Source organism: Esox lucius, chromosome 3 (genome assembly GCF_011004845.1).
Source record: "Esox lucius isolate fEsoLuc1 chromosome 3, fEsoLuc1.pri, whole genome shotgun sequence".
NCBI classification, from domain to species: Eukaryota; Metazoa; Chordata; class Actinopteri; order Esociformes; family Esocidae; genus Esox; species Esox lucius.
Window position 1 is genome coordinate 17,275,282 of NC_047571.1, and position 26,930 is coordinate 17,302,211.

Genomic DNA, 26,930 nt, shown 5'->3' on the forward strand with positions numbered 1-26,930 from the left:
TGTAACACGTTACTACCCACCCCTGACTATGTCATTGTCATAAGTTGAAAAATCTTTTATTTCTGCTGTATATTACAATACATGGTCATGTTTTATTCTTCAGCTCAGCCAGTGACATTCATGAAAAAGCTGCAGAGCCAAGAGGCTGAGGAGGGGGCCAGTGTTACCCTGCACTGTGAGCTCTCTAAACCTGGGGTATCTGTGGAATGGAGGAAGGGAACACAGGTGTTGAAGTCTGGGGAAAAGTACCAGATGAAGCAAAAAGACTCAGTGAGTGAACTCCTGATCAGCAAAGCTGAACCAGAAGACAGCGGAGACTACAGCTGTGTGTGTGGAGACCAGAAGACTACAGCCAAACTGAAAATCTGTGGTAGAGTGATGATTATTATTACTGTGTGCACAACAACACGGTTGTTTAACACATCTTTTTTCTTTGTTTGTCAGTATTGTCAAATGCATTTTATAACTTTCAAAATCAAAATGTATTTTCCTCACAAATACAATCATACAATCATTGTCTCATTTGTTTTGGCCTGTCTGGATGGTTCTTTAGATGTTTTGTCTTGGCGCCAGTGTTTTGTGTCTTTATGTTTAATTTTATTGATGTCTGATCTGTCTCGGTCTTCTGTTTGTCCATCTGTGTGTGTGTGTGTGTGTTTGTGTCAGTCGATCTGTTCGAACTATGTTATTCCGTTTGGTCAAATGTTTTGAACTTCTCAGTTGCACCTGCGTATTGTCATATTGGCTGAACACGATATTTTCATTGTCATAGAGGTGTAGATTAAATTGTTTAGGGTTATCAAAGCTTTACATAGTGTCTCCATTATCTGTTTGGATTACTTGTTGTCATTGTCATAAGTTGAAAAATCATGTGTTGCTGCAGTTACAATTACAATACATGGTCATGTTTTATTCATCAGCTCAGCCAGTGACATTCATGAAAAAGCTGCAGAGCCAAGAGGCTGAGGAGGGGGCCAGTGTTACCCTGCACTGTGAGCTCTCTAAACCTGGGGTATCTGTGGAATGGAGGAAGGGAACACAGGTGTTGAAGTCTGGGGAAAAGTACCAGATGAAGCAGAAAGACTCAGTGAGTGAACTCCTGATCAGCAAAGCTGAACCAGAAGACAGCGGAGACTACAGCTGTGTGTGTGGAGACCAGAAGACTACAGCCAAACTGAAGATCTGTGGTAGAGTGATGCTTATTATTACTGTGTGCACAACAACACGGTTGTTTAACACATCTTTTTTCTTTGTTTGTCAGTATTGTCAAATGCATTTTATAACTTTCAAAATCAAAATGTATTTTCCTCACAAATACAATCATACAATCATTGTCTCATTTGTTTTGGCCTGTCTGGATGTTTCTTTAGATGTTTGGTCTTGGTGCCAGTGTTTTGTGTCTTTATGTTTAATTTTATTGATGTCTGATCTGTCTCTGTCTTCTGTTTGTCCATCTGTGTGTGTGTGTGTGTTTGTGTCAGTCGATCTGTTTGAACTATGTTATTCCGTTTGGTCAAATGTTTTGAACTTCTCAGTTGCACCTGCGTATTGTCATATTGGCTGAACACGATATTTTCATTGTCATAGAGGTGTAGATTAAATTGTTTAGGGTTATCAAAGCTTTACATAGTGTCTCCATTATCTGTTTGGATTACTTGTTGTCATTGTCATAAGTTGAAAAATCATGTGTTGCTGCAGTTACAATTACAATACATGGTCTTGTTTTATTCATCAGCTCAGCCAGTGACGTTCATGAAAAAGCTGCAGAGCCAAGAGGCTGAGGAGGGGGCCAGTGTTACCCTGCACTGTGAGCTCTCTAAACCTGGGGTGTCTGTGGAATGGAGGAAGGGAACAAAGGTGTTGAAGTCTGGGGAAAAGTACCAGATGAAGCAGAAGAAATCTGTGAGTGAACTCCTGATCAGCAAAGTTGAACCAGAAGACAGCGGAGACTACAGCTGTGTGTGTGGAGACCAGAAGACTACATGCAGTCTCAAGGTTAAGGGTAAGAGAGTTAACATGTTTACATTCTAATTCATTAGACCGGACATACAATTAGCGTACCTTCTAAACGTAATATTTTAAAATATGTTGGCGATAATTAAAAAGACAGTAAGACACTTACCCAGATACCAAGTCAAGAGTTATAACTCAATTATTCCTGGAAGCCCTACCTGTTAATCATCTGTACGAGTAACTATGGTATGCACCCTCTTATCGCTTACGCACATGAACAACAAGCAATTCCATCTTTTGAGGCTAATGAGCCTATTAGAATCCCCATCTTCCTTGTGAAAGAATTTTGACTCTTATTCTCAGATTTTCCAGTCTTCATCACACTGAATCAAAGGTGTGATGCTTTTCTGACAAAAACTGCAACATATTTCTATAACATTTACCTTCAATTTATCTGTCCATAATAGTGAGTGTAACTATGCCAATTGATGTTGTTGCTGTAGAGTAAAACCTTTTTTTGTATAGTCTGTGAGAGAGTTTCCAAACACTGGTGACTTTTCCTTTGCCTGTTTAACTCAGCTGGCTGACGAAAGTGTTAGAAGCCTTCCAAAAAAGGAATGCTTCAGACTGGTGAAACGTTTCTTACCATCTTCCATGGCATTTGCTGGGGATTCAACCGCACATTCATGGTTCCTCTAGAGCTTTGACCAGTGTGTCTAGGCCTGGGGCTTGCTTCTGCTGCTCTTGTCCGTCCAGTCTGTCCAATTTCTGTCACAGACTGTGTCAAGACAATCTTGAAGAAGAGGGTTGCATTAGTACACAACTTGAGTTCAAGTGCAGTTTATGTGAATATCTCTGTCATGCCTTCAAATGTGTTTCCTTCCACATTTTGGAGGGGAAGGGGCAGTGGTCTGAGAATGTATTTCTACGTGTCTATTAAAGGATTATGGCCTTCCCAAACAAGGTTTGCTGCTATTCTAAGTTATGGGTTATGAGGTTTTATATTTGATGTTTTATCACAGCTCTCAAGACTTCAGCTCCATCTATAGGTTCCAAACAGGTGGAGCCACTGAACAAAGAGACAAAAAGAGGAGATGGTAGGGAAAGACAAGGAGATTAACATTTTGTTTTATTGCTTAGCCTTTCAAGATATGTCTGTAAACGCTTATGTATTGTTGTAGTTGTTTGTTCCACTGTTTATCATTTTACTGTGTGGAAAGATTTCCTCTCCTTTTATTGCTCCTAGAATCCATCCATGTTGTCTGTTGGTTTTCACTTATTGCTTACGTTACAGGATGAATGGTCTCAGATGTTTTCAGTTGGTCTGTTCTGTTATCTGTTAGTTGCGGTTTGGCTTTGTCAGGTGTCTTGTTTGTGAATGGGCATTATTTTTCTCTGTTCATGCGGTTGGCTGGTTTTAAGTTTTTGCTTGATTTGTTGCCCATATTCTCAATATTCACTTATTTGAATAATCTCAGTAGAAATGGCATTTGTGTCTCTGTCTGTTGCTATCGTTTTATTGTTGACAGATGTTTTGCCCGGTCATTGTTTTTTCTTTGGCTGCAGTTGTGTGGAACATTTCTTGACTGATAGCTTTAGCAGTATTTTTACCAGTGTTGTTGAAGGTACAATTTGAGATATTGCATTGTTGGATGTTTTTTTTTTGGCCTGATTTATCGCAGTTTTGAAACCTCCAATCCCTGAAGTTACACCACTGGATGCCCTGAAGCAGGAGACCAAACAGACAGAAGGTACTGTTTGTGATTCACACTTGTTGTGACCATGTTTTTTGCTTTCCAGTTTATGTAACAGTTAGTATGCATTGTTGAGTTAGACAGCCTGCTATCACAGGCTGATGCCACCAGCTTCTGCTGTTGTCCCAAAAGCACAAAAGTAGTCATGCTGGAGCTGGGTGTGGAAGTCTTTAATTCTCTAATGGTAATGATTACATTGTCTACTGTGTTGGTTGTTTTGTCAGATATGCATATTACAGGTTTGTCCTGCACTTTGGTATTTGTAGTTTTGTCATGTTACAGATGTCCACTTTTTGGTTTGGTTGAAAGGCAATCTGTGTTACTAAAATTGTTGTGGTTCCATGTAGCTGACTTGGTAAGAGGATGGCACTTGCTTAAAAAGGCTAGTGGCCAGTACAAAAAGTAATGGAATAACATTGTATAACGTTGCATGTGCGTTTGGTTGAGCTTTCTGCTTTCCAGAGAAATTATCAAGTTAAGTTTGGTAGTCACTTTGGTGTTCTGCTATAGCTCTAAAGCGTGCTGAACCTTCCATCCCCAGAATTGAGCTAGTAGAAAGGGAACACAGATGTTAAAGCCCTTAGAAAAAGACCAGCTATCTGTTGGTTGGTGTCAGGCTAACAAATGTTGTGGTTGTCATACCAACAATGTTTTATGACAGCACCGAAGCCACCCTCTCCCTCACTCATCTCAGAAAAAGACATCAAGAAGCAGAAGGTCAAAAAGGAAGAAGGTAGATTTGGAAAGTTTGGCCTTTGTTTCAAGTTGTTGTTTGTGTCAGGGAATGTTGTTGATTTATTTATGCTAGTAAGCATCCTTGAAAAAATTTTGTTGTCAGATCTTCTATCAGTCTGTCATTTTTAAAATTTAACAAATTGCATAATGGTGTTGTTATTGTATTTGCATTATGTAGTTATAAAGTTTGGAATGTGGAATCAGAGTTATTGCTGGCTATGTTTTTAATGGCACTGTTAAAGTTTTTCACAATAATAATTTTTTAGATTTTCAGTTGATTTTAATTTCATGTTTTATAGTGTCTGTAGTTCCAACGCCTGTGGGTCCTGTAGTCCCTAAAGAAGGGCATATCAAGTTGGAGACAAAGGGAGCAGTAGAAGTCTGTGGTAGGAACGCTTGGCTCAATCTGTGCTGTTGACTTGTCCTTCAGTTGGTTGAGGATTGAAAATGTCAAGAAAAATGTGTTGCATTTCTAAATCACATTATTATCAGATTGGTTGTATAACGCAAAGACAAATGTAAATCTGACTAGGCAGATGGCAACCAATAAAGATAGCCAGTGATCAAAATACTGTAAACTCTGTGTCTGAGCAATGCAACGAGTCAGGTAATCAGTTTTAGTTGTACTATTGATTGTGCAGATTTGCTGAATAATTGAAAAAAGATTACTGGTTTAATTTTTATTTCCAGTGAAGAACTTTCAAATACTCTGTACAGATTATGCCCTTCCTCTGTTAGTCAGGTGCACAGGGAGGATTAAAATGGTGGCTTGGTTGTAATTAACAAAATGTTATTTTTGTTCACTTGTCAGAAATTAACTACAAATTTGGTTCGTCATCCATCAGTCTTCGAAAAAGGGAAATACAACAGGTTTTTTTTTTGCCAGTGGCGATCTTTAGTTTGTATGTGAATGCTAACCTTGTCTGTCTGTACACGCTGTCACCTTCAGTTGCTTGTCCTTTTTAGCCTCTGCGTACTTGGAGGGCATGCTTTTGTGACCTTACACAACCCAGAGTGAGATTTAAAGTGAAATGTTTAAACCCTCAGCTCCTTTAGTCACTCCCAGAAAGCAGGAGCTTCTGAAGCAAGCAACCAAAGAGCCCTACAAGGAGACAGTTGAAAAGAAGACAGAAGTAGATGTGCATGGTAGGAGAAGAAAAAAACTGTTTTCTATTGTAGAGCTCATGTTGGAATTAAGTTAGAGAATATTCAGCTGTGGTGTTTTGCCAAAACTGCTGTTTCTGTTGCCACCAAACCATGGCTCCAGAAGGAAAAAGTTTAGGAAACAATAGCAAAAGACAATAACAATTGAAATGCATTAAAATTATGTTTAGTTATTATCGTGTCTTGTTATAGTCTCTAAGCCTGCTTTTGCTCCTGCTACTCCTGCTATGGAACTTAAGAAATAAACTGTAGAGAAGAAGCCAGTAGAAGCCCCTTGGTTGGAAAGACGAGTTATCTGTTGTCTCCTTGAATCGTATCTGTGCGTAGTAGCTTGCACTCATTTGTATATGTTTAAGAGAACATCTTTTGTGGCTTCAGCATTGTGTATCACATTTTGAGAGTATGTAGTGATTTTGGTGTTCTGTCATAGCCTCTAATCCTGTTGCTCCTGCCACTCTTAAAATGGAGCCCCTGAGGGAGGAGACATTTGCAAAGGAGGCCGTTCTAAAAGCTCATGGTGGGTACTTTCCTCATAGGAACGTCTGCGTTTTAGCCAGTCTACTCAAGCAAACATCTTTCTTGGGTCCTGATTGTGTGTCCAGTAAGCTTGTTGTGTGTTTGTCTCTCATTTGCTATGGTGGCTATGAAAGGCAATCAGATGTCACTAAAATTGTTGTGGTTCCATGTAGCTGACTTGGTAAGAGGATGGCACTTGCTTAAAAAGGCTAGGCCAGTACAAAAAGTAATGGTATAAAATTGTATAACGTTGCATGTGCGTTTGGTTGAGCTTCCTGCTTTCCAGAGAAAATATCAAGTTACGTTTGGTAGTCACTTTGGTGTTCTGCTATAGCTCTAAAGCGTGCTGAACCTTCCATCCCCAGAATTGAGCTAGTAGAAAGGGAACACAGATGTTAAAGCCCCTAGAAAAAGACAAGTTGTCTGTTGTCTGTTCAGCATGCCTATGCATAATCTCCTCACATCTGTTTAAGTGCACATTATTTGCAACATTAGCATTCTGGACTCATTTTGGGGTCTCTGATTAAACTTGTGTATAGCATGTATGATGGTTGTCATTCACTAAACCTGATTTAATGTCAGGTTTTCTGTTTGTGTGACTTGCAATTTTCATATTTTGTTGTGACTGTGCCTTAGAGTTGAACACATTTTAGTAAGAATATCTACAGACTATATTCTACACTTTCAGGTTGTATTTATTTTTATAATTATAAAATTGAACTATAAAACACAAAACTGTTATATTAGAATTGGACAAGTCTCCAACCCCTTTAAAATTGTAAAAACAATCTTTAGTTAGCTCAGGTCTAACCATTCACCTTCAGAATCCCACACTGTGTTACTTGGAGTCCACCTGTCTTTAACTGTATTGAATCACATGATTTCATGATAAAATCAGTAGTTTCCGTAAGTGGCATCCATTTGCTTATGAATTCCAAAGCCGGCACTAAATAATAAGCACCAAGGAGCTTTTAAATAACTAAGGAACAAATAATGTCAAAGGCCTTGAATATCTCTTGGACCATGTCTGAGATGATTTTTAACAAGTGGGAGTTCTGCAGCACCACCAAGACCAGGCTGTCCCTCCAAAACTGGATAACCCGAGAAGTAGGAAACTGGTTAGACAGGCTTCCAAGGGGCCAAGGCAAATTTCATAGGTTTGCAGGATATTATTGCTGAATTGAAATGTACATCATTTCAACCAATCTACAAATCTGTCCTGGATGGTGGGATAGTTAACCCTCCTTGAACCCCGTTTGAATAATTACAAGAAAATACTCAAGAGATTATGTAGCTGTGTGACAATACATTTAGAAGAAATGTAATTGTTTGGGCTAAATGCAATGTGTTATTTTTTGTTCAAACCCAATATGTCATCATTCTAAGAACACCATCCATATTGTGAAGCATGGAGTTGGCAGCATCATGTTATAGAAATGTTTCATGTCCGGATAGAAAATTAAAGAGCGATTTAGAGAAACATCCTTGAGGAAAACATCCTTGAGCCCTCTGCAAGAAAGGTGAAACTGGAATGAATGGCACCTATCTGAAACATACAGTTACAGTGGAGTCGCTGAGCAATCAAGAGGTAAATGTCCTTGATTGGCCCAACCTATAATAATCACAATAATCACAACTGTGACTTGAAGATTGCATTCCTTACAAAACTTTTCAAGCGAAGTCATATTCCTCGGGGAGCACTGATGGACAGATAAGTGGGGGGGAACTGACACAGCAAAATGTGAAAAGGTTTAAGGGGGGTGAAGACTTACTATGGGCACTGTATACACCATCACCATTTTATGTTTTGTTATAGCCATGCCATGCCCAATCAAGAGCCCCAGAAGGAGCTGATTTTAGAAAATAAGACTGTAGTAGAAGCACATGCTAGGAATACAAGCTAACAGTCTATTTAACTAGTGTTTCATCTGTTACATCAGTTGAAATACTGTGTTGTTCAATTCAGTTTATTATAATTGTTTAATGAATGCATGGTGTAAGAACGGATGCTCTTTGGCAAATGTATTTATAAATTAATATTTGTTGCTTTAGGAATGTGTAGCTAATGTTGTGTTCTATTGGTAGTATATTTGACTCATGCTCCCACTCCCCTCAAACAGAAGGTGAAAACCATAGAAAAAAGAAAACATAAAAAGCCCCTTTTAGGAAAAAACACAGTCCTGTTTATATTAAACCTGTCTAGTGGTCACATAGGATCTACATGTATGTAAAGTTTATGACATTGTGACTCAATTAGTATATATTTTTTCTGCATCATTCATGTTAGGGCAGTTAGGGTATCATATTGGTGTTTTGTCATAGTCTCTATGTTGACTTCAACTACTCCCAAACCGGAGCTCCAGAAGGTTACAGTGGAAGACAGCACAATAGAAGCCCCTGCTGGGAAAATGTTAGCTATTTTCATGCTATACTTATAAAAAAATTTACTTTCTTTCTTAAGGCAAGTAGTGTCACAAAATTATTTTAGCCTTTCAGTTTGCTCCCCTTTCCTTGTGGCTTTTGCTGGTTCTTAGTGCTGGACATTTTTCAGAGACCTCACAAAATTGGCTGGCCTCTGTGCCCACTCAGGCAACTGCAGTGTAGTGGATGCTGCTTTCATTTTATTTATATGTTTATGTATTTGCCACATTTTATTACATTAAGAAATGCAGATTTCTTTCATCTGAAATGAATGTAATAAATCCAAGGGTGACTGAATGTGATTTCACGTGTCTCCGTACCGTAGCATCTTCATCCTGCTCTGATATCAAATTTAATCCAATGCAAAGCTTACTATTTGCTCTGCAAATTTATTTTAGCAGGAGTTCTCTCTCAGACAGATTGCAAACTACAAATCTAAAATGTTGAAGAACAAGCTAAAAAAGTAAAAAGGCTTGTTTCAGAATATTCCAATATGTAATTATATGGATTTTGCATCACTGCTGGTCATTCCAGTCTGCTCTTTTAAGAGATTGTTAGGTTCTTATAAAATGTATAACTGTCCCAGTGCAAAATAACTTGACTTCCTGAAGTTAGCCTCATAGCCTCATCAGTATTTCAGACCTAGGTGACCAAAGTATATGGTAGGGAAGTATAAGGATGAATAGCTTGGCACTTTGTTGTCAGTGGTTTTCTTTTGTTACAAGTGACATTGTCAACGAGAGTGTCGGTCGGTGTTAATATAAATACACGCTGTTTGATGACTTAAGCTTTGTTTACTTTGAAATAGCTTGCTTATGGTGTATTTTAAGGAAACATTTTATTATTTGTTACTTATGACTGACTACTGAAGTCTTCCAATCCTCTACTGTTGGATCCATATTTCAGTTGGAGACACCTATAGTCATTGTTTATGTAGAAATTAATGGTTTTGTAAAAAAACAAGATACATTCCTAACCAAAGTGTCATAGCCAGAGACCCTTTGCTTTACCCATATGATCTTGATCTGGACAAACAACTGGGACCAATCAGATGGAACCCTTCTGTTTCTTGGACCAATAAGAAGAGTTTTTGTGAACAAGGAACTTTCTTCAAAAGTATTCAAATCCAGGCTCCATGCAGAAAATAAACTAACATCTCTGAACATGGTTTAGTGTTTTGGAAAGCTGTGTGGATTTACTGGGAAAGTATTTACTCTTTTATTTGCAAAGTAGATTTTTGTCTCTTTCCTAAAAGCTTTGTTTTATCTGCATATAGTTTGCCATGCTTCTAAAATGGCAGTAAAAATAAAGAAAGCTACACTAATGGTTGTGGACAGTGTTTGGATAAGGTTTTGGATACAACACAGATTTCTTCGGCTATGTTCCCTTCCATCTGTCAAGTGCAGAATATCTAATGAATCAATATTGGTAGTGAAACCAGTTGCTCCTGCAACTTTGCAGTTTTTTTCTTTGTTGTCTATTGTTGGCCTTGTTGTTCCTCATTGTAGACTCCTTTTTAATAGTTAGAATATTATATACTAGGTATATTCTGTGTACAATATTGAATCTAGACAGAGACCCGGATTCCTCTTGCAGTGCTGGACTCGCTGGACTGGCGTTGTCAAATGATGTGTAAACCACTATATGGTGGTGGGACACACTCAGGTCTTCTAATATTTGTTGACCTAGATGGATGAACACCAACCTGAGAATAGAGCACTCTTAAATGATCTTTTAATGTGTCACCATATATTGAGCCTCTCCAAACTGAGATATTCTCCTGGACAATTAACATCATAATTTAGCTATGTCTTTTTTTTTAATCCTTGTCCCAGTTGGCATAGATACTTATTTCAATTCCTAATTGCCCAGCTCTTCCAGTCACATTCACCCAAGACCTGCAGAGCCAAGAGGTTGAGGAGGGGGCCAGAGTTACCCTGCACTGTGAGCTCTCTAAACCTGGGGTATCTGTGGAATGGAGGAAGGGAACACAGGTGTTGAAGTCTGGGGAAAAGTACCAGATGAAGCAAACAGGATGTAGCATGGAGATGCAGATTTGTGATTTGAAACCTGAAGACACGGGAAGCTACCACTGTCAAACTGGAGACACAGAGACCTCGGCTTGCCTGAAAGTGAATGGTAGGATGAAGACCTTTTCACTGCTGCCCCATTTTTTTACTGACACATCAACATCAAGTAAAAGCAGTTATACAACAAAACTATTACCCTGGAAAAGTGATTCTGATGTTTTTAAACCCTATCTTTCTACATTTCCAGACATTTTGCCAGGTGTGAAAGTCTTGTTGTTTTAAAGTTCATTTCTTGCTATTACTTTTGTACAGCACACATTTTGCCCTCAGGCTTTGAGAAATGTCGTCAGAGGAAATGTTATCAGAGGAACCCCAATGTAAAATGCCCGAAAACTAAATGAAAGCTACATTTCCCATATACTGTAGCACACTTGGTTAAAACATGATGCTTCCAACCTCTGGGTTGTGGGTTTGATTTTATGAAAATGTATGCACTCCTTTAAGTTGTTGTGGATACGAGTGCCTGCTAAATTACTAAAATGTAAAACAATAATAAATAGAATGAAAATGTATTTTCTTTTTTATGTTCGGGAGCCCCTGGAGCCCAGGCGACCTAGACCTAGACCATATGCTCGTTTGGTACCCTGCGCATAATTAATACCATTTCTCATTTTTCTGTGTCAGAAATTGAAGTGTAGACTTATAATTTATCTCATGGGATTTTGCTTTGTCAGCTATCCCAGTCATTTTCACCAAAGAACTGCAGAGCCAAGAGGCTGAGGAGGGGTCCAGTGTTACCCTGCACTGTGAGCTCTCTAAACCTGGGGTGTCTGTGGAATGGAGGAAGGGGGAGGTGGGTCTATGTGCCTGTGCCAAGTATGAAATCCTCCAGGAAGGGCACAGCGTCAGACTAGTCATCCACAGCTTAGACCCAGAAGACTCTGGCTGCTACACCTGTGACAGTGGTGACCGGAAATCCACAGCACACCTTGCTGTAAAGGGTATGCTAAGAAAAACCTCTCCCAGTTTAGCAGTTGTTGAACGAAATCAGACCTTCCCTCATTTATCTAACAACTGTGGTCAAAAGCCTTCAAAACTTGTTACTGTCTTGTTTCTCCCAAACTCCACTATTTCTACCCAGCCCTACCAGTTTATTTCAAAACCCGACTACAGAATCTAGACTGGGACGCAGATGAGATTGCAATCCTCCGATGTGAAATCACCAAACCCGGGGCCAGCGTTGTCTGGAGCAAGGGCACCAGGGTTCTGGAGTCTAACAACAAGTATCAGCTGAAACAGGAAGGGGCCGTCGTAAAGCTGATCATCTATAACCTACAAGGTTCTGACTCTGGGGAGTATATCTGTGATACGGGTTACCAGAAGACTTGTTCCACGCTCACCGTGCAGGGTAGGGGACTTCTGCATTGTCTCTATTTAACCTTCAACCACAGCGTTTCTCTTCTTACTGTATTTCACTCTTTCCCTACCAACCACTTTCCAACCTGAGTGATTCCCACAAGACTAATCACACATGACTTTGAAGGACAATAGTCCTAAAGAGCTCAGAATGAAAACCTCTGGGGGATCTTCACCCATTTCCTCATTCAGTTAATTCATCCAATGTCCTTCATCTCCTTCACACTTCCATCTTCCTCTTCACTTCTACCTCTGTTAAAATTCCACCTGGCTGTTAAGAAGATTGACCTTAATACCACCACTTTGTCTTTCTTCTATGTTGACAGGAGCAACTGTGCGTCTCTTTCACTTTGCTTGTCACAGTTGTTTCTGTTCTGTAACTGTACTGAATGTATCTCTTGGCAGCTAAACATTAACACCCCATTTAGACAAGGATTGTCTAATAGCCAGTAACACTGACTGACTTTATCAAACAGAGCTGGTGACCATAGTGAAGGTCTTGAACAGCTGTTCGGTACTTGAAGGGGAGGATGTCTACTTTGAATGCCATCTGTCTCATGAGAATGCCAAGGACGTCCAGTGGAAGCTTGCTGACGTCCCTCTGCAGAACAATGAGATGAACTTGATCCGTGCCCAGGGCAAGGTGCACAGCCTCACCCTCAGGGGGGTCACCCAGGCCGACTCGGGCACTGTGACCTTCACCGTGGGCCGTCATACCTCCACCGCCAGCCTGACCGTCCGAGGTAAGGGCCCCAAACCCAGTTTATGCCATCTACAGTCTTAAGTGAATGGTGAACTGTATAGGGTATAATCTAAGGTAAGAGGTTATATACTATATACAGGTACTTACCCATTTCCATTCTCATTGTACAGCCTGACTTTTTAAGGTTAAGGTACATATACTGTATAGTCTAAGGTAAGAGGCTATATGATATATGTATCATATGAGTCTTGCAATCACTCAAATTTGACTCATCATCATTCTTGTATGCCAAGAGTTATTATGTCCATTCCAAACCCATTTTACAGCCTGACTGAGGTGTGGAGTGCAAAATGAAATGAAAGGCTACATATACTGTATAGTCTGAGGTAAGGGATTATATAATATATGTATGTGTCATTCATCTTTACCTAACCATTTCCCATTGTACCCCAATAACTGGAGCCATTCTTGGTGTCTTAATAAAAGGTGTATTTAAGTTGAATGGTTATATGGATAATAACCAACCAATAAGCAACCAAAACAACTTAAATATTTTAAATGTATGCAACATTCAATAGAAATAATTAAGAAACAGAACTGGTACTATTGGCATCCAAAATAAGGACCAATACATATTTCTGTTCAGGTTAAGCACTGCTTTAATGCGTTTGGCTTGTAAATCAATCACTGTGGCTGGGATTTTCAGATGAGTTAGCAGGATGTTTGCTAGTCACAGAGTTAGCTGGGTTTCAGAACTTTATATCAGTGAATGTAGATTGGACATTTGAGAAAGGCAGTGAATTGGAAATCTAGTCCGAATCACCAAGAATTGTATGTATTGTGACTTACAAAGTGAAACGCTCACATAAACAGGGTTGTATCTCCATCCGCCTGGGAACCTGAGGTGGTCTGTTGTTATCTTGCTGTCCCAACAGGGGCCCCTGTGGTGTTCAAGAAGGAGCTGGAGAGCCAAGAGGCAACGCAGGGGGGTAGTGTCTCCCTGACCTGTGAGATAAGTGCTGAGAGCATGGTGACCTGGAGAAGGGGCTCTGTGCTCCTCACCGAGGGGGATAAGTATTCCTTGGAGCACAAGGGTACCGTCTACACCCTGACAATTCACAACCTGAAGGCTGTGGACGCTGGGGAGTACACCTGTACTACTGGGGACAAGCAGAGCACTGCCACCCTGACCGTCAAAGGTAATAAAGCTGCTCTGTATTCACGTGTCTCTGCTGGTTTTTCTGTGACCCTATTTTATCCTCTGTTGTGATAGATATATTTTATATATTTGCCTACCGTCCGACATGTTAGCCGTGTGTTTTGGTGTTGCCAGTGTGTTATATTGTACTCTTTATCAAGTAGAACTCCATCTCTTGGGGTGCAATTGTTCATCCTGCTTATAGCTCACTCTTAATTTGGGATGTGATTAGTGTCATAACACAAGTGTTACACCTCACTGAATCCCCTGGGAAACATGACCCTGGGAGCCTTTGTTTCTCTCAATCCGCCATCATCACATTCATTCACCTCCAGAGTCGGTACGCATTATTCGGGAGCTACACGACATCACAGTGACTACCGGGCAGAATGCTGTGTTCGCGTGTGAGTTGTCCCAGGAGGACGTGACCAATGGAGAATGGTGGCTGGGCGATAACCTCCTCCAGAACAATGACCTGAACCAGATGACCTGTCAGGGCAGAGTTCACCGGCTGACCCTCCAGATGGTCACTCCGGATGATTCAGGGGACGTGGCGTTTGTGGTGGGCGACGAGAAAACTGTTGCCAGCTTACTGGTGGAGGAGAAGCCCAAAGGTAATAGAGACGTTAAAAATGGCCACCTTGTCCTCTATCCCTCCATCTCTATCTTCCAACAAACAGCTTTGTCTTGGCCAATTGGAACAGCTTCTGTTCATCTGCTCTGCAACATCACCCATTCCATCCTAACCTTTCTTTAGATGTGTGATGGCCATAGTCCTGGCTTTTCTTTTCATAGCATCTTTGTCTATAAAGATTCTATAGAATGAAGTTGACAACAAGATGGTTGTCACTGGTATGGTATGGTATCCCTTCACTAAATTCAATATCCATCAGTTGAGTAATGAAAATGTTCTTTATTGTTATCGTTAGCATGCTACTGTAAGTGTAGACCTGTGAAAGTAGAGCCACCTCACTGGCCATAGAAATAAATGCTGTTTTGACATACAGTACACAGCACATAACACTTGACACTCAGAGTGCATTACATTGTGGGATTTCCCGTATCTACAGCGTTAATCCTAGAGAAGCCTCACGATACAGTGGCCCTGGAGGGCGAGACAGTTACCCTGTCCTGCACAGTCTCCGAGCCAGTGGCCACTGTCACCTGGAGCAGGAATGATGTGGCCATCAAAGCAGGACTTAAGTATGACCTGCGGAAGAATGGAACTCTTCAGCAGCTCCGCATACACAGCCTGGAGATGGAGGACTCTGGGACTTACTGCTGTGATACCGGGGATGAGAAGTGCACCGTCACATTGACTGTGGAAGGTAATCAATGATGCACTAGAAAAGTCTGGATCGTCTGCACTGCATCCAATGGTACAGCTACATAGTTACCATCCCAACACTAAAAGTGAATTCTGTGGATCAAGATAAAGTCGGCAATGAGTTCTCCCACGACACTTGACTCTCTCGGCTTCTGCCAGCTACCATGCACCCATTGTCCAGTCAACATATACCAGCAGAGCCGTCTTACTCTCCCGTCCATTGGGTCCACAGCCCCAGCACGTCCTCTGTTGTCCAACACTGTCGTGTCTCCTTCCACCAGGTGCCCCGGCCTTCTTCCAGAAGGAGCTGAAGAACCAGGAAGCCCAGGAGGGTGATGATGTCGCTCTGCGCTGTGAGCTCTCCAGGTCGGGCGTTCATGTGGAGTGGAGGAAGGGAGGCGTAGTCCTCCAGGCTGGTAAGAAGTATGAGATGAGGCAGGAGGGCTGCGTTCATGAGCTCATCGTTCACAACCTGGAGCCAGAGGACAACGGCTACTATACCTGCGATGCTGGCGACCAGCTGACCACGGCATCGCTGACAGTGCAAGGTATAATGTCATTACACCTCTGGGAGGGTCCATTTCCATATCTTATCTTTTCTTTTCTGAAGAATCCAGGAATTAATTGTCATCGGTTTCAAAATGCCTTTGGTTGTAGCCTTTGTGAACACCACAAAGGCGTGTTCAGTCATAGGATGTAATTGTCAATGGAAAACCACTCACGTTTAATAGAAAATTCCAATCCTGGATTAAATAAAGAGGGTTGACTTTCAGTGTAATGTTACATATCCGGCAGACGTGCTTTCCCACCTGAAGGTGAAGGTTTAATGTAAGAATGAACCTGGTGAAGGTTGTAGTTATCTTTATTACTCAGTAGGCTGGCAGTGCGAGAGCATGGGGTGAGTGTGACTGGAAGTAGCCGAAGGGAGTGTGTGACTGTGTCTCCACTACTCTGCAGAGGCAGAGGTCCTCATAGTGCATGGCCTAAAGAGCATCGATGTCTTTATGGGCGAGTGGGCCACCTTCTCCTGCCAGCTGTCCCAAGGCGTACGGGCTGGGGAGGTGCAGTGGTGGCTGGACGGAACGCTTCTCCAGAACAGCCGCTCCAGTGAGATAGGCCTGAGCCCCAACCATGTCCACACCCTCACCCTGAAAGACCTGACTCCGGACGCCTCGGGCACAGTCACGTTCAAAGCACGAAGTCTGGTGTCCTATGCCAAACTCTTAGTCAAAGGTATCAGGAAGAACTGGAGGAGCCGATGGGATTGAGAGGAGGAGAGTGACTTGATCCAGCTCTTTTCTTGGGACCCTGCAGCATCAATGGTCAAACAGTGAGGGACTGTCTAGAAAAGAGTCTGACTAGACATTCGGTGTACCTTTTCCTCTAAAGGAAATCATCAGAGACAATTTAGATCAGACACAATATTGAATTATAATATTTATTTATTTGTGGAGACCAGTGCATTTTTACAGTCAGGTCCCATTTAATTCAAAGACAGATATAGAACACCGCAATGGACATGTGCTGTTTGTCCAATGCTAATTTTGACAGTATGATGCAGGTGTCCTCAAGAGTTCAATCAACCTAACTCAATGTTGGGATGATTACATCAGTACCTAATAACTTTTTTTGTTTCTCATTCATGCATGTTCCCATGCACGAGCATACATTTAAGTAATTTCACAAGTAGTTAGAATGAGTGTTTGTTGCAGCATTAGAGGATGTTTTCACCAGTTAATCTGACTGGTAAACAACAAGAGATATATGTAAGCAATAAGGCATGAGGGGGTGTGGTATATGGCCAATATATACGGCCAATATATAAGAGTGGTTCTTAGGCATGATACATCATGGAGTGCTTGGACAGTGCTTAGCTGTGGTATATTAGCAATATACCACAAACCCCTGGATTGCCTTATTGCAATTATAAACTGGTAACCAACACCATCTGAGCAATAACATTTTAAAAAAAATAGTGCTTTGATGTCCTACCCATGGTATATGGTGTCATATATCATGGCTATCTGCCAATCAGCATTCAGGATTCAAAGCAACCAGTTTGTAATTAATCAATAAGGTCAGTCTCATGCAAAACTGGTCTTTGAAACTTGTAATAGTATTTGCGTCACATTATATAGCAATATGTGGGATGTACTGTATTGACTTGCAGGTGATGTGTGAACACTGGTGATAATTCAAAAACAGGTTGAGACTACGTGTGCACGGAGTATTTCATCTGAACATGGTTTTCATGTCCTGTTCGTACAGCGGGAGAGACCTGTTTTGCTAAATTATGTGAGCCATGAGAAAACTCAGTAGCTGACACTTGTGGTGTTGGGCAGTACTGCTCCACCCATCCACCCAGTGCTGCTCCACCCATCCACCCAGTGCTGCTCCACCCATCCACCCAGTGCTGCTCCACCCATCCACCCAGTGATGTGCAGTTTGCAAATGATTCGGTCACTTTGAACGACTCTTTTTAGTGACTCGAGACTCACAAATCATTTTTTCTAGTGACTCATTCAATTGTATCATTAATTTGAAAATTTGACAGCGGATTTCTGCAACATGATCACTTAGGCTACTTCATACCCGGTCCTCCAGCTCAGTTATACGATCAATGTCTACGTACATTCGCAGGGCAACATTTATCAAGGCAGGAACTTCATAAATGTAGGCATTACTGACTCTAATGAACGAAATGACGTGAAAGATTCAAACTTTTTACAGAACGACTTATCACGATCCGAGTCAGTAGACAGAATCAAACTTCCCATCACTACCATCCACCCTGGCTAGTCACTTTTGTCTGACTTCCTCTTCCTCTCATATCCACCCTGCTCTATAATGCCCCAAGCCTGCAAGGACTAAAACTCTCTAACCCTTCCTACCTCTGCCCTGACTGTCTGGCATCTCTATTTACCCACTGGCCTATCTCCTTTTTCCTTGATTGATTAGTTACTATGACTCCCCCTACCTCTTGAGACGATTGGGCTTTTCACTCCCCCTTCAGTTTGGAGTAACAAAAACAAATGTCACCAATAAGTAAAAATCCACATTCTGTACCTACAGGTGGATTATACATATTTATTCACTGCTTAAAGTGCTGAAAGAGATACAGCTTTAATATGCAGTGTGGATCAAAGCATACTGTGACTAAGAGCTTTCCGAAGCAGCAGAAACCCGTCTCTGATACCACCAGTAACTAAAAGTAAAATCAATCAAAATACTCCAAGGTGTACTGGGGTATTTATAAAGCCCAAGTGTCCTTTTTTTGGCATGTCAAGACAGTGCATGTCAGTCATGATGACCTTGTCATATGACCTTTGACACTTGCCCCCTGCACCCACTCTCAGACCCCACGATAGAGGTGGTGAGCGAGATGCAGGACCTTCGAGTGGCTGAGGACAAGCCTGCTGAGTTCATCTGCCAGTACTCCCGGCCGGTCAAGGCCCAGTGGAAGAAAGACGGCCGGCCATTGCAGCCTGACGGCAAGAGGGTGGTAGTGGAGCAGGACTGGACTGTGGCTCGCTTGTACATAAGCCATGTGTCCACTGAGGACAGGGGGACATATTCCTGTGAGGCAGAGGGGACCTGCGTGGTCGCCTCGCTGGAGGTGGAAGGTGAGCTTCTCTCCGTTTGGAAAGAGCACCTAGCTAACCTACCCTGCCTCCGAGCTTCAAGCTTGTACTCTTTTTGCTGTTGTGGGTAACAGATAGGGATTTCAAGCAGGTGATTTGCTTTCTTCTAATATTGATTTATTTGTCCTGTCTTCCATCCCAACCTAAACATAATCAGGAACAGATTTTCTTACAGTCGGTTTACTGGTCAGGAAAACCCCCTGGCACAAGTATCAACATGGATACCAGAAAGTCAAAGACTTGCCAAAGACTATGCAAAGACAGTGGTTGTCATTTTATGTGTGTGTCCAGCAATTTTGTCAGGTTGTCATTGTAAGCCTTGGTTAAGTTTAAATAGCTGCAAGTGTCAGTAATAAAATAAAAAAAGATTTTTTCTCTCTCAGTCAAGGCGATGACCTTCTTTGAATCCTCCATCTCCCTGTTCCCCTCATCTCCCCTACAGCCAAACCCATTGAAATTGTCCAAGGCCTTGAGAACATGGACACCATTGATGGTGGCGAAGCCCTGTTTGAGTGCTCCATCTCTCGCTGTGAGGTAAAAAGCTGCCGCTGGCTCATTAACGGCAAGCTGGTGAAGAATTCCCCCACCACCGAGATTGTATCCTTTGAGAGTGGCCGCCGCCACCTGCTCCTGCTGAAGGACCTACATGTCGGGGACAGCTGCCAAGTTACCTTCCAAGCTGGCACCGCGTCCACCTCGGCCATGCTCAACGTCAAAGGTCTGTCAAACCAATTCACGTGTTTTCTGACAGCGATGTCCTCTATGTCATGGTCTTACAGGGAAATGAGTTACATCTAATTTCAGTTGCTATAGGAATCGAGACAAGTATTTGTTTCTGTACCCGTAGCAAGTGCTCTGTGTTAACTATTACACATCTTAGGATGGCAGTTGGATGTGGTGAACAACCTGGAGGATAAGGTAGCTGTTGTGGGAGAGAAGGTGGAGTTCAGTTGCATGCTGACGGAGCCTGTACCTGAGGCGGAGGTAGCGTGGTACGCTAACGGAGCAGAGCTAAAGAACGACCACACCTGGGCCATGTGGGCTGATGGCTGCACCTACCACCTGGTGCTGAGAAAGGCTCCAGCCATGCTTCCACAGGAGATTACCTTCGCTGCCAGGAACACCATCTCCATGGCCAAGCTCACTGTCATCTGTAAGTATGTGTGACCATAGCAAGGCACAGCAGTTTTGGAAGTGAATATTATTTTCTGATCAACCATTTCAGGGTGGGTATGATACGAAATGGTAAAAAGAAAATGCCTGCCATACTTACTGGGACAGTAAGCATGTCTTTTTGATTCTTTTCGTTCTGTAATCTGAAATGTGGAATTGGAAATCAAACAGTTCTTATGAGGATTAAGAATACATTTAAAGTAACTGCCAAGTGTTTCCAGATTGGACTGAGCGTGACACACTGATATGCTCATTTTCTGACAATGCTTTACCATGCAATTAATGTCTTTGCACATGTTTCTGTCCACTCTTTCCCTCTTTTGACCTCACTTTTCCCCAGGCCTCTCCAACTCAACTAATCTTATTGCAACTCCCGTCTAGGTCATAACTTTGTCTCCTTTCTTATTCTCCTGCTTACCCTACCCACTCAGCCATTACCTAAATAGTTATGCATCATCCCAATCTTTCTTCATTCTTCCCTATTTCTTCTATCCTATCATCACTCACATCTACTAAAATCGTCTTACTTTTGTTTCTTCATTCTGCTTCTTCCACTCTTTTCCCTCTAAATCCTTTGACCGTCACTGTCTCCTTTCCTCCTGGCTCAAAGCTAATAAAACATTTATCTTTCAATCTTTCTTACAGTGCTAATGCTTTGACTGTAAGTTAAACTCATTATGTACAAACCCGATTCCAAAAAAGTTGGGACACTGTGCAATTGTGAATAAAAACAGAATGCAATGATGTGGAAGTTTCAAATGTCAATATTTTATTCAGAATACAACATAGATGACATATCAAATGTTTAAACTGAGAAAATGTATCACTTCAAGGAAAAAATAAGTTGATTTTAAATTTCATGGCATCAACACATCTCAAAAAAGTTGGGACAAGGCCATGTTTACCACTGTGTGGCATCCCCTCTTCTTTTTATAACAGACTGCAAACGTCTGGGGACTGAGGAGACAAGTTGCTCAAGTTTATGAATAGGAATGTTGTCCCATTCTTATCTAATACAGGCTTCTAGTTCCTCAACTGTCTTAGGTCTTCTTTGTTGCACCTTCCTCTTTATGATGCGCCAAATGTTTTCTATGGGTGAAAGATCTGGACTGCAGGCTAACCATTTCAGTACCCGGATCCTTCTTCTATGCAGCCATGACATTGTAATTGATGCAGTATGTGGTCTGGCATTGTCATGTTGGAAAATGCAAGGCCTACCTGAAAGAGACGACATCTGGATGGGAGCATATGTTGTTCTAGAACTTGGATATAACTGTCAGCATTGATGGTGCCTTTCCAGATGTGTAGGCTGCCACACGCACTCATGCAACCCCATACCATCAGAGATGCAGGCTTCTGAACTGAGCGCTGATAACAACTTGGGTTGTCCTTGTCCTCTTTAGTCCGGATGACATGGCGTCCCAGTTTTCCAAAATGAACTTCAAATTTGGATTCGTCTGACCACAGAACACTTTTCCACAGTCCATTTTAAATGATCCTTGGCCCAGAGAAAACGCCTGCGCTTCTGGATCCTGTTTAGATACGGCTTCTTTTTTGACCTATAGAGTTTTAGCCGGCAACAGTGAATGGCACGTGGATTGTGTTCACCGACAATGATTTCTGGAAGTATTCCTGAGCCCATGTTGTGATTTCCATTACAGTATCATTCCTGTATGTGATGCAGTGTCGTCTGAGGGCCCAAAGATCACGGGCATCCAGTACTTCTGAGAGACACTGCCACTCTGAGAGGCTCTTTTTATACCCAATCATGTTGCCAATTGACATAATAAGTTGGAAATTGGTCCTCCAGCTGTTTCTTATCTGTACATTTAACTTTTCTGGCCTCTTATTGCTACCTGTCCAAAATGAGCCAATATTTGGCATGACATTACAAAATGTCTCACTTTCAACATTCGATATGTTATCTATATTCTATTGTGAATTAAATATACGTTTATGATATTTGTAAATTATTCCATTCCTTTTTTACTTACAATTTGTACAGTGTCCCAACTTTTTTGTATTTTTTTTACTGTTCCCACATTCGCCTGTTCCTCTTCCTTCAAATCCAACCACTGATCCACTCTCCCTCCTCTCCCCTATACAGCTGTTCCCGACCCCCCTGAGGACCCAGAGCTAGTCAGTAAGAGTAAACAGGGGGTGACCCTTTCCTGGTTTACACCCCTCAGCGATGGTGGCAGCCCTATTCTGGGCTACAGTGTGGAGATGAGGCTGGCAGACAGCACCCTCTGGCTTCCATGCCATACAGAGCCTGTGTGTAATACAGAGTTCTCTGTTGATAACCTCATCCCTGGGAGCGGCTACAGGTTCCGGGTGGCTGCCATCAACAGAGCTGGGACTGGAGAACCTGTCCAGCTGCCCCAGACTGTGCATCTGGGTGAGTAGATGGCCCAGTGATGCTTCTCAACTTGAGACAAACACCCCTGTTATAATGCCAGGTTTTTGTGTTGTAAAAGACAAAGATAAATCATGTCAGAATCATAACCAATCACATTCAAACTCATGTTAAATAGAAGTCATTACACACCTGCCATCATTTATAGTGACTCTGATTAATCACAAATAATGTTCAGCTGCTCTAGTAGGATTTTCATTACATTTTCTGAGTTGCATCTCAGAGCAAAAGCCATGGTCTGTAGAGAGCTTCCAAAGCATCAGAGGGATCTCATTGTTGAAAGATATCAGTCAGGAGAAGGGTATAAAATAATTTCTAAAGCATTAGATACACCATGGAAGACAGTGAAGACAGTCATCATCAATTGGAGAAAATATGGCACAACAGAGACATTGTCAAGAAATGGACGTCCCTCCAAAATTGATGAAAAGACGAGAAGAAAACTGGTTAGGGAGGCTTCCAAAAGGCCTACAGCAACATTAAAGTGACTGCAGGAATTTCTGGCAATTACTGGCTGTGTCCTACATGTGACAACAATCTCCAGTTTTCTTCATATGAATGGGCTATGGGGTAGGGTGGCAAGATGGAAGCCTTTTCTTACAAAGGAAAACATCCAAGCCCGGCTGAAGTTTGCAAAAACAAACATCAAGTCCCCCAAAAGCACGTGGGAAAATGTGTTATGGTCTGATGAAACCAAAGTTGAACTTTTTGGCCATAATTCCAAAAGTATGGTGGTGGCACCATAATATTTTGGGGCTGTTTTTCTTCAGCTGGAACCGGGGCTTTAGTCAGGGTGGAGGGAATTCTGAGAAGTACCAAATACCAGGCAATTTTGGCACAAAACCTTCAGGCGTCTGTTAGAAAGCTGAAGATGAAGTTAACCTTTCAGCACGACAACGACCCACAGCACACATCCAAATCCACAAAAGCATGGCTTCACCAGAAGAAGATTAACGTTTTGGAATGGTTCGGCCAGAGCCCAGACCTGAATCCAATTGAACATCTGTGGGGTGATCTGAAGAGGGCTGTGCACAGGAGATGTCCTTGCAATCAGACAGATTGGGAGCACTTTTGCAAAGAACAGTGGGGAAATATTGTCATGACAAGATGTGCCATGCTATTAGATGCCTACCCCAAAAGACTGAGTGCTGTAATAAAATCAAAAGGTGCTTCAAAAAAGTATTAGTTTAAGGGTGTGCACACTTGCAACCAGGTTATTGTGAGTTTTTTTTTTTTTTCCTCAAAGATTTCAGTTTGTTTTTCAATTGAATTGTTCACGTTATCCACTGTAGATACCTCAAACCCAGCATGTTGAACAACATTATTATAACTTAGTCATGCATTGGAGAGTCCAATACATTTTACATTTGACTGTGTTTTAAAGTGTCCCATGTGAAATTAAATCAGTGAATAAATCAATGAATTGTATTGTTTCACAGAGGCTCCGGTGACAGTGACTAAGCAGCTGTCCTGTACAGTCCTGGAAGAGGGTAAGATGGCCCGTGTGGAGTGCCAGCTCTCTGCTGAAGGCATCTCGGTCACCTGGCTCAAAGACAACAAGGAGCTAGAGTTTGGAGTCAAATACCAGGCCACAACAGAGGGAAAAACACAGGTGCTGCTGATCAAAAACTTTGTGTCTGCTGACCAGGGCGTGTACACCTGTGTGGCCTCAGACGAGGCAGAAAGCTCCATTAACCTCAACCTACCAAAAGGTAAACAACCTACCAAAAGGATCTTTTCATCAGCTTTGCATTGATGTTTTGTGAAACTCGTAACTGAAAGGTGATGGAGATGTATTTATTTTTGAGTGGTAGGTAAAGGTACATTGATCAGCTAGTTGTACATGACTAGTGATGGTAGTAGTAAGATAAGAGTGAGTTGTGCAGACACCATTTAAATCATGAAAAAATATCCTCTCAGTTATTTATCACTACATGATGAACATATTATAGATTTTATATATGTTATATCTGGTGTGCTTGTCTGTGTGTTGGGGCTGCTATACTATGTTACAGGTGTCAGTTTGCAACATTTTACCTTATTTCATTGTGACCTAGCTGTAGGTGGAGATGTGGTTAAGTTGGAGGAGGGGGCCCAGCCCAGCCTTCCTCCTGAGGCTGCCTCTGAGGGTGATGTCCACATGCTGTGGGAGGCTCTGGCAAAGAAACGCCGCATGAGCAGGGAACCTACTCTTGATTCCATCTCTGAGCAGCCAGATGAGGAGGACAAGACGCCCAAGACATCCCAGGAGACAGTCAAGGGGGAAGCGCCAGAGAAAGTGGTAGAGGTGAAGGCATCAGAGAAAGTGGTAGAGGTGAAGGCGTGGGAAAAAGTGGTGGAGGTAAAGGCACCAGAGAAAGTGGTGGAGGTGAAGGCACCACAAAAAGTGGTGGAGGTCAAGGTGCCAGAGAAAGTGGTGGAGGTGAAGGCACCACAAAAAGTGGTTGAGGTGAAGGTGCCAGAGAAAGTGGTGGAGGTGAAGGCACCACAAAAAGTGGTGGAGGTGAAGGCGCCAGAGAAAGACAATGTGAACAAAATGGAAAAGGAGAAGCTTGTGAAGCCGGTCATCGTCCCTATGAAGAAAGACTTGGAACCCAACCTGTACACAAGCTCTGAAGACGAATCCAGACCCCCAACTCTGGTGTCCTACCTGAAGAAGAGCAGCAAGTCCTCTCTCTCCGTGTCCAACCAGACAGAGTCAATGTCCACTGAGAAGTTCTATGCACATTTCGAGTTAAAGGAGCAATCCACGCACCAACAGACCTCATCTTCGGTCACTGCCCAGACCACCGAAGGCATCATGACGGTCACTGGCGACACAGCCGAAGACAAGGGACTTCTGGACGCTGCTGTCAAGATCCAGGCTGCCTTCAAGGGCTACAAGGCCCGCAAGGACATGCGTCCAGTGTTCAAGGAGGTCTTCAAGGACCAGACCAAGGAGCCCAACGGCACCATCCACCTGGAGTGCGTGGCTGAGGGCAAGCCCGAGAAGGTGCGCTGGTTGAAGGACGGCGAGCCCCTTGCAGACGGCAAGCACCACCACATCGACATCTACAACGATGGCACCTGCTCTCTGGTCATCACCGCCATCACCACCAAGGACACCGGTGTCTACACGTGTGAGGTCACCAACAAGTTCGGGGTGACCACCCACAGCGGCAAGGTAACTGTGGGTTCTGCGCGGGAGGAATCTGGGCGGAGGCCCCTGACCATGGGCTACAGTGCCGACAGCGAAGCGGAGAGCTCCTCAGCTGAGAGTGAGATGGATGAGTCTCTAAGGCAGGCCAGCAAACGGCTGCGCCGGCTCCTGCGCACTCGCTTGCCCGCCACGTCGGAGGAGGAATCGTTCGTCAGCTGCGACGACGAGGGTGAGCTGCAGATCCCTGACCCCAAATCGTACCGTGAGGATGATCGCTACATCTACATCCGCTTTGACTCACGCTCTGAGGCCCAGGTGGCATCTCAGCGTTTCCAGGAGATGTTCACGGCTCAGGGGGTACCAGTGGAGACCACCATCCAGGAGGCCGGACCTCTTAAAGTGGAATTGCGTATTATGAAAATGGGATACACTCAAGATGGCTCTGCAACACCCACACAGGAGAAACAGCTGCCCGCATTGATGGCAGGAGCCCCTGGTAGGAAAACTGGAGATTACTTTCTCTATATATTGTATTGAATAGTTTGAAGATAATTTTGAATTCATTAGTAATAACTTTATCTAATCCAGTAGCCCATTCCATTCATTATGAAAAATGGACCATAAGTTAGAGAAAACCAATGCCTTGTAATTCAGCGAAGGTAATATCGATTAACATTGACTTAGTCATATTTATTTGGTTTGAATAATGTGTCAGTGTTAAGTTTTATTCCAAACAATATGCACATCTCTGGGGCTTTTTATGGTGTGTTGTGTATTGCATGTGATTACTACAGGACCATATTTGTCCTCTGTCTTGTTTCAGTCATAGTATGTGGTTTCTTTGGTGTGTTTAACATAGTGTTTAACATAGAGTTTTGCTGTACTAGTTCTGCCTCAAACATTTGTGATTTATCAGTTGCTTAAATTTCTCCATTATGTTAGTCTTTTTGGCTTTCCATTATTGACTCTATACACTGTAGGTACATATAGAGTTCAGTGAAAATTTAGCTTTTTGCCCTCTCTGACTTAATTCTATATTTCAGAGGCTTCCACAAAATCTACAGTGGGTTTAGTTCTAGGCATTGACTAGGCCATTCCAAACTGTTAAATGTGTTGCCTTTAAGCCATTGGGATGGATGCACTTTTGTGTTTTGAATGATTATCTTGCTGCCTGACCCAGCTAAAGGATGAAAAGCCTTACATTGTTCTTTAAAATGATCTGATACAGAGCAGGAAATGAATGGTTATTTCAATTGTGGAGTACCAAGGCAGCAAAGCATCATTAACTCTTCTCTGTGTAAGAGAAGTAATTTCTTGATTTTTTTCGAGTCTTTTCACTTGTTT

At 42.3% G+C, this 26,930-nt stretch overlaps 1 protein-coding gene across 18 annotated transcripts in view; it reads left to right on the forward strand.

The window, feature by feature from the left end:
* obscnb (obscurin, cytoskeletal calmodulin and titin-interacting RhoGEF b) overlaps positions 1–26,930 on the forward strand; it is a 75,814-nt gene that overhangs the window by 31,286 nt on the left and 17,598 nt on the right. For 5 of the 18 annotated variants that reach the window (XM_034290168.1, XM_034290170.1, XM_029116992.2 and 2 more), the window contains 25 exons: positions 104–370; positions 921–1,187; positions 1,736–2,002; positions 2,976–3,050; positions 3,636–3,704; positions 4,369–4,440; positions 4,742–4,828; positions 5,490–5,588; positions 6,037–6,123; positions 10,416–10,682; positions 11,308–11,574; positions 11,715–11,981; positions 12,466–12,732; positions 13,628–13,891; positions 14,226–14,504; positions 14,961–15,218; positions 15,499–15,765; positions 16,175–16,450; positions 17,486–17,512; positions 18,574–18,840; positions 19,301–19,576; positions 19,739–20,011; positions 22,139–22,429; positions 23,887–24,159; positions 24,505–26,082. In XM_034290168.1, coding sequence (XP_034146059.1) covers positions 104–370; positions 921–1,187; positions 1,736–2,002; positions 2,976–3,050; positions 3,636–3,704; positions 4,369–4,440; positions 4,742–4,828; positions 5,490–5,588; positions 6,037–6,123; positions 10,416–10,682; positions 11,308–11,574; positions 11,715–11,981; positions 12,466–12,732; positions 13,628–13,891; positions 14,226–14,504; positions 14,961–15,218; positions 15,499–15,765; positions 16,175–16,450; positions 17,486–17,512; positions 18,574–18,840; positions 19,301–19,576; positions 19,739–20,011; positions 22,139–22,429; positions 23,887–24,159; positions 24,505–26,082 — 6,687 coding nt within the window. The remainder of the gene's footprint in view (positions 1–103; positions 371–920; positions 1,188–1,735; positions 2,003–2,975; positions 3,051–3,635; positions 3,705–4,368; positions 4,441–4,741; positions 4,829–5,489; positions 5,589–6,036; positions 6,124–10,415; positions 10,683–11,307; positions 11,575–11,714; positions 11,982–12,465; positions 12,733–13,627; positions 13,892–14,225; positions 14,505–14,960; positions 15,219–15,498; positions 15,766–16,174; positions 16,451–17,485; positions 17,513–18,573; positions 18,841–19,300; positions 19,577–19,738; positions 20,012–22,138; positions 22,430–23,886; positions 24,160–24,504; positions 26,083–26,930) is intronic. The other 13 variants (XM_034290169.1, XM_034290171.1, XM_034290174.1 and 10 more) reach the window with 13 other exon arrangements.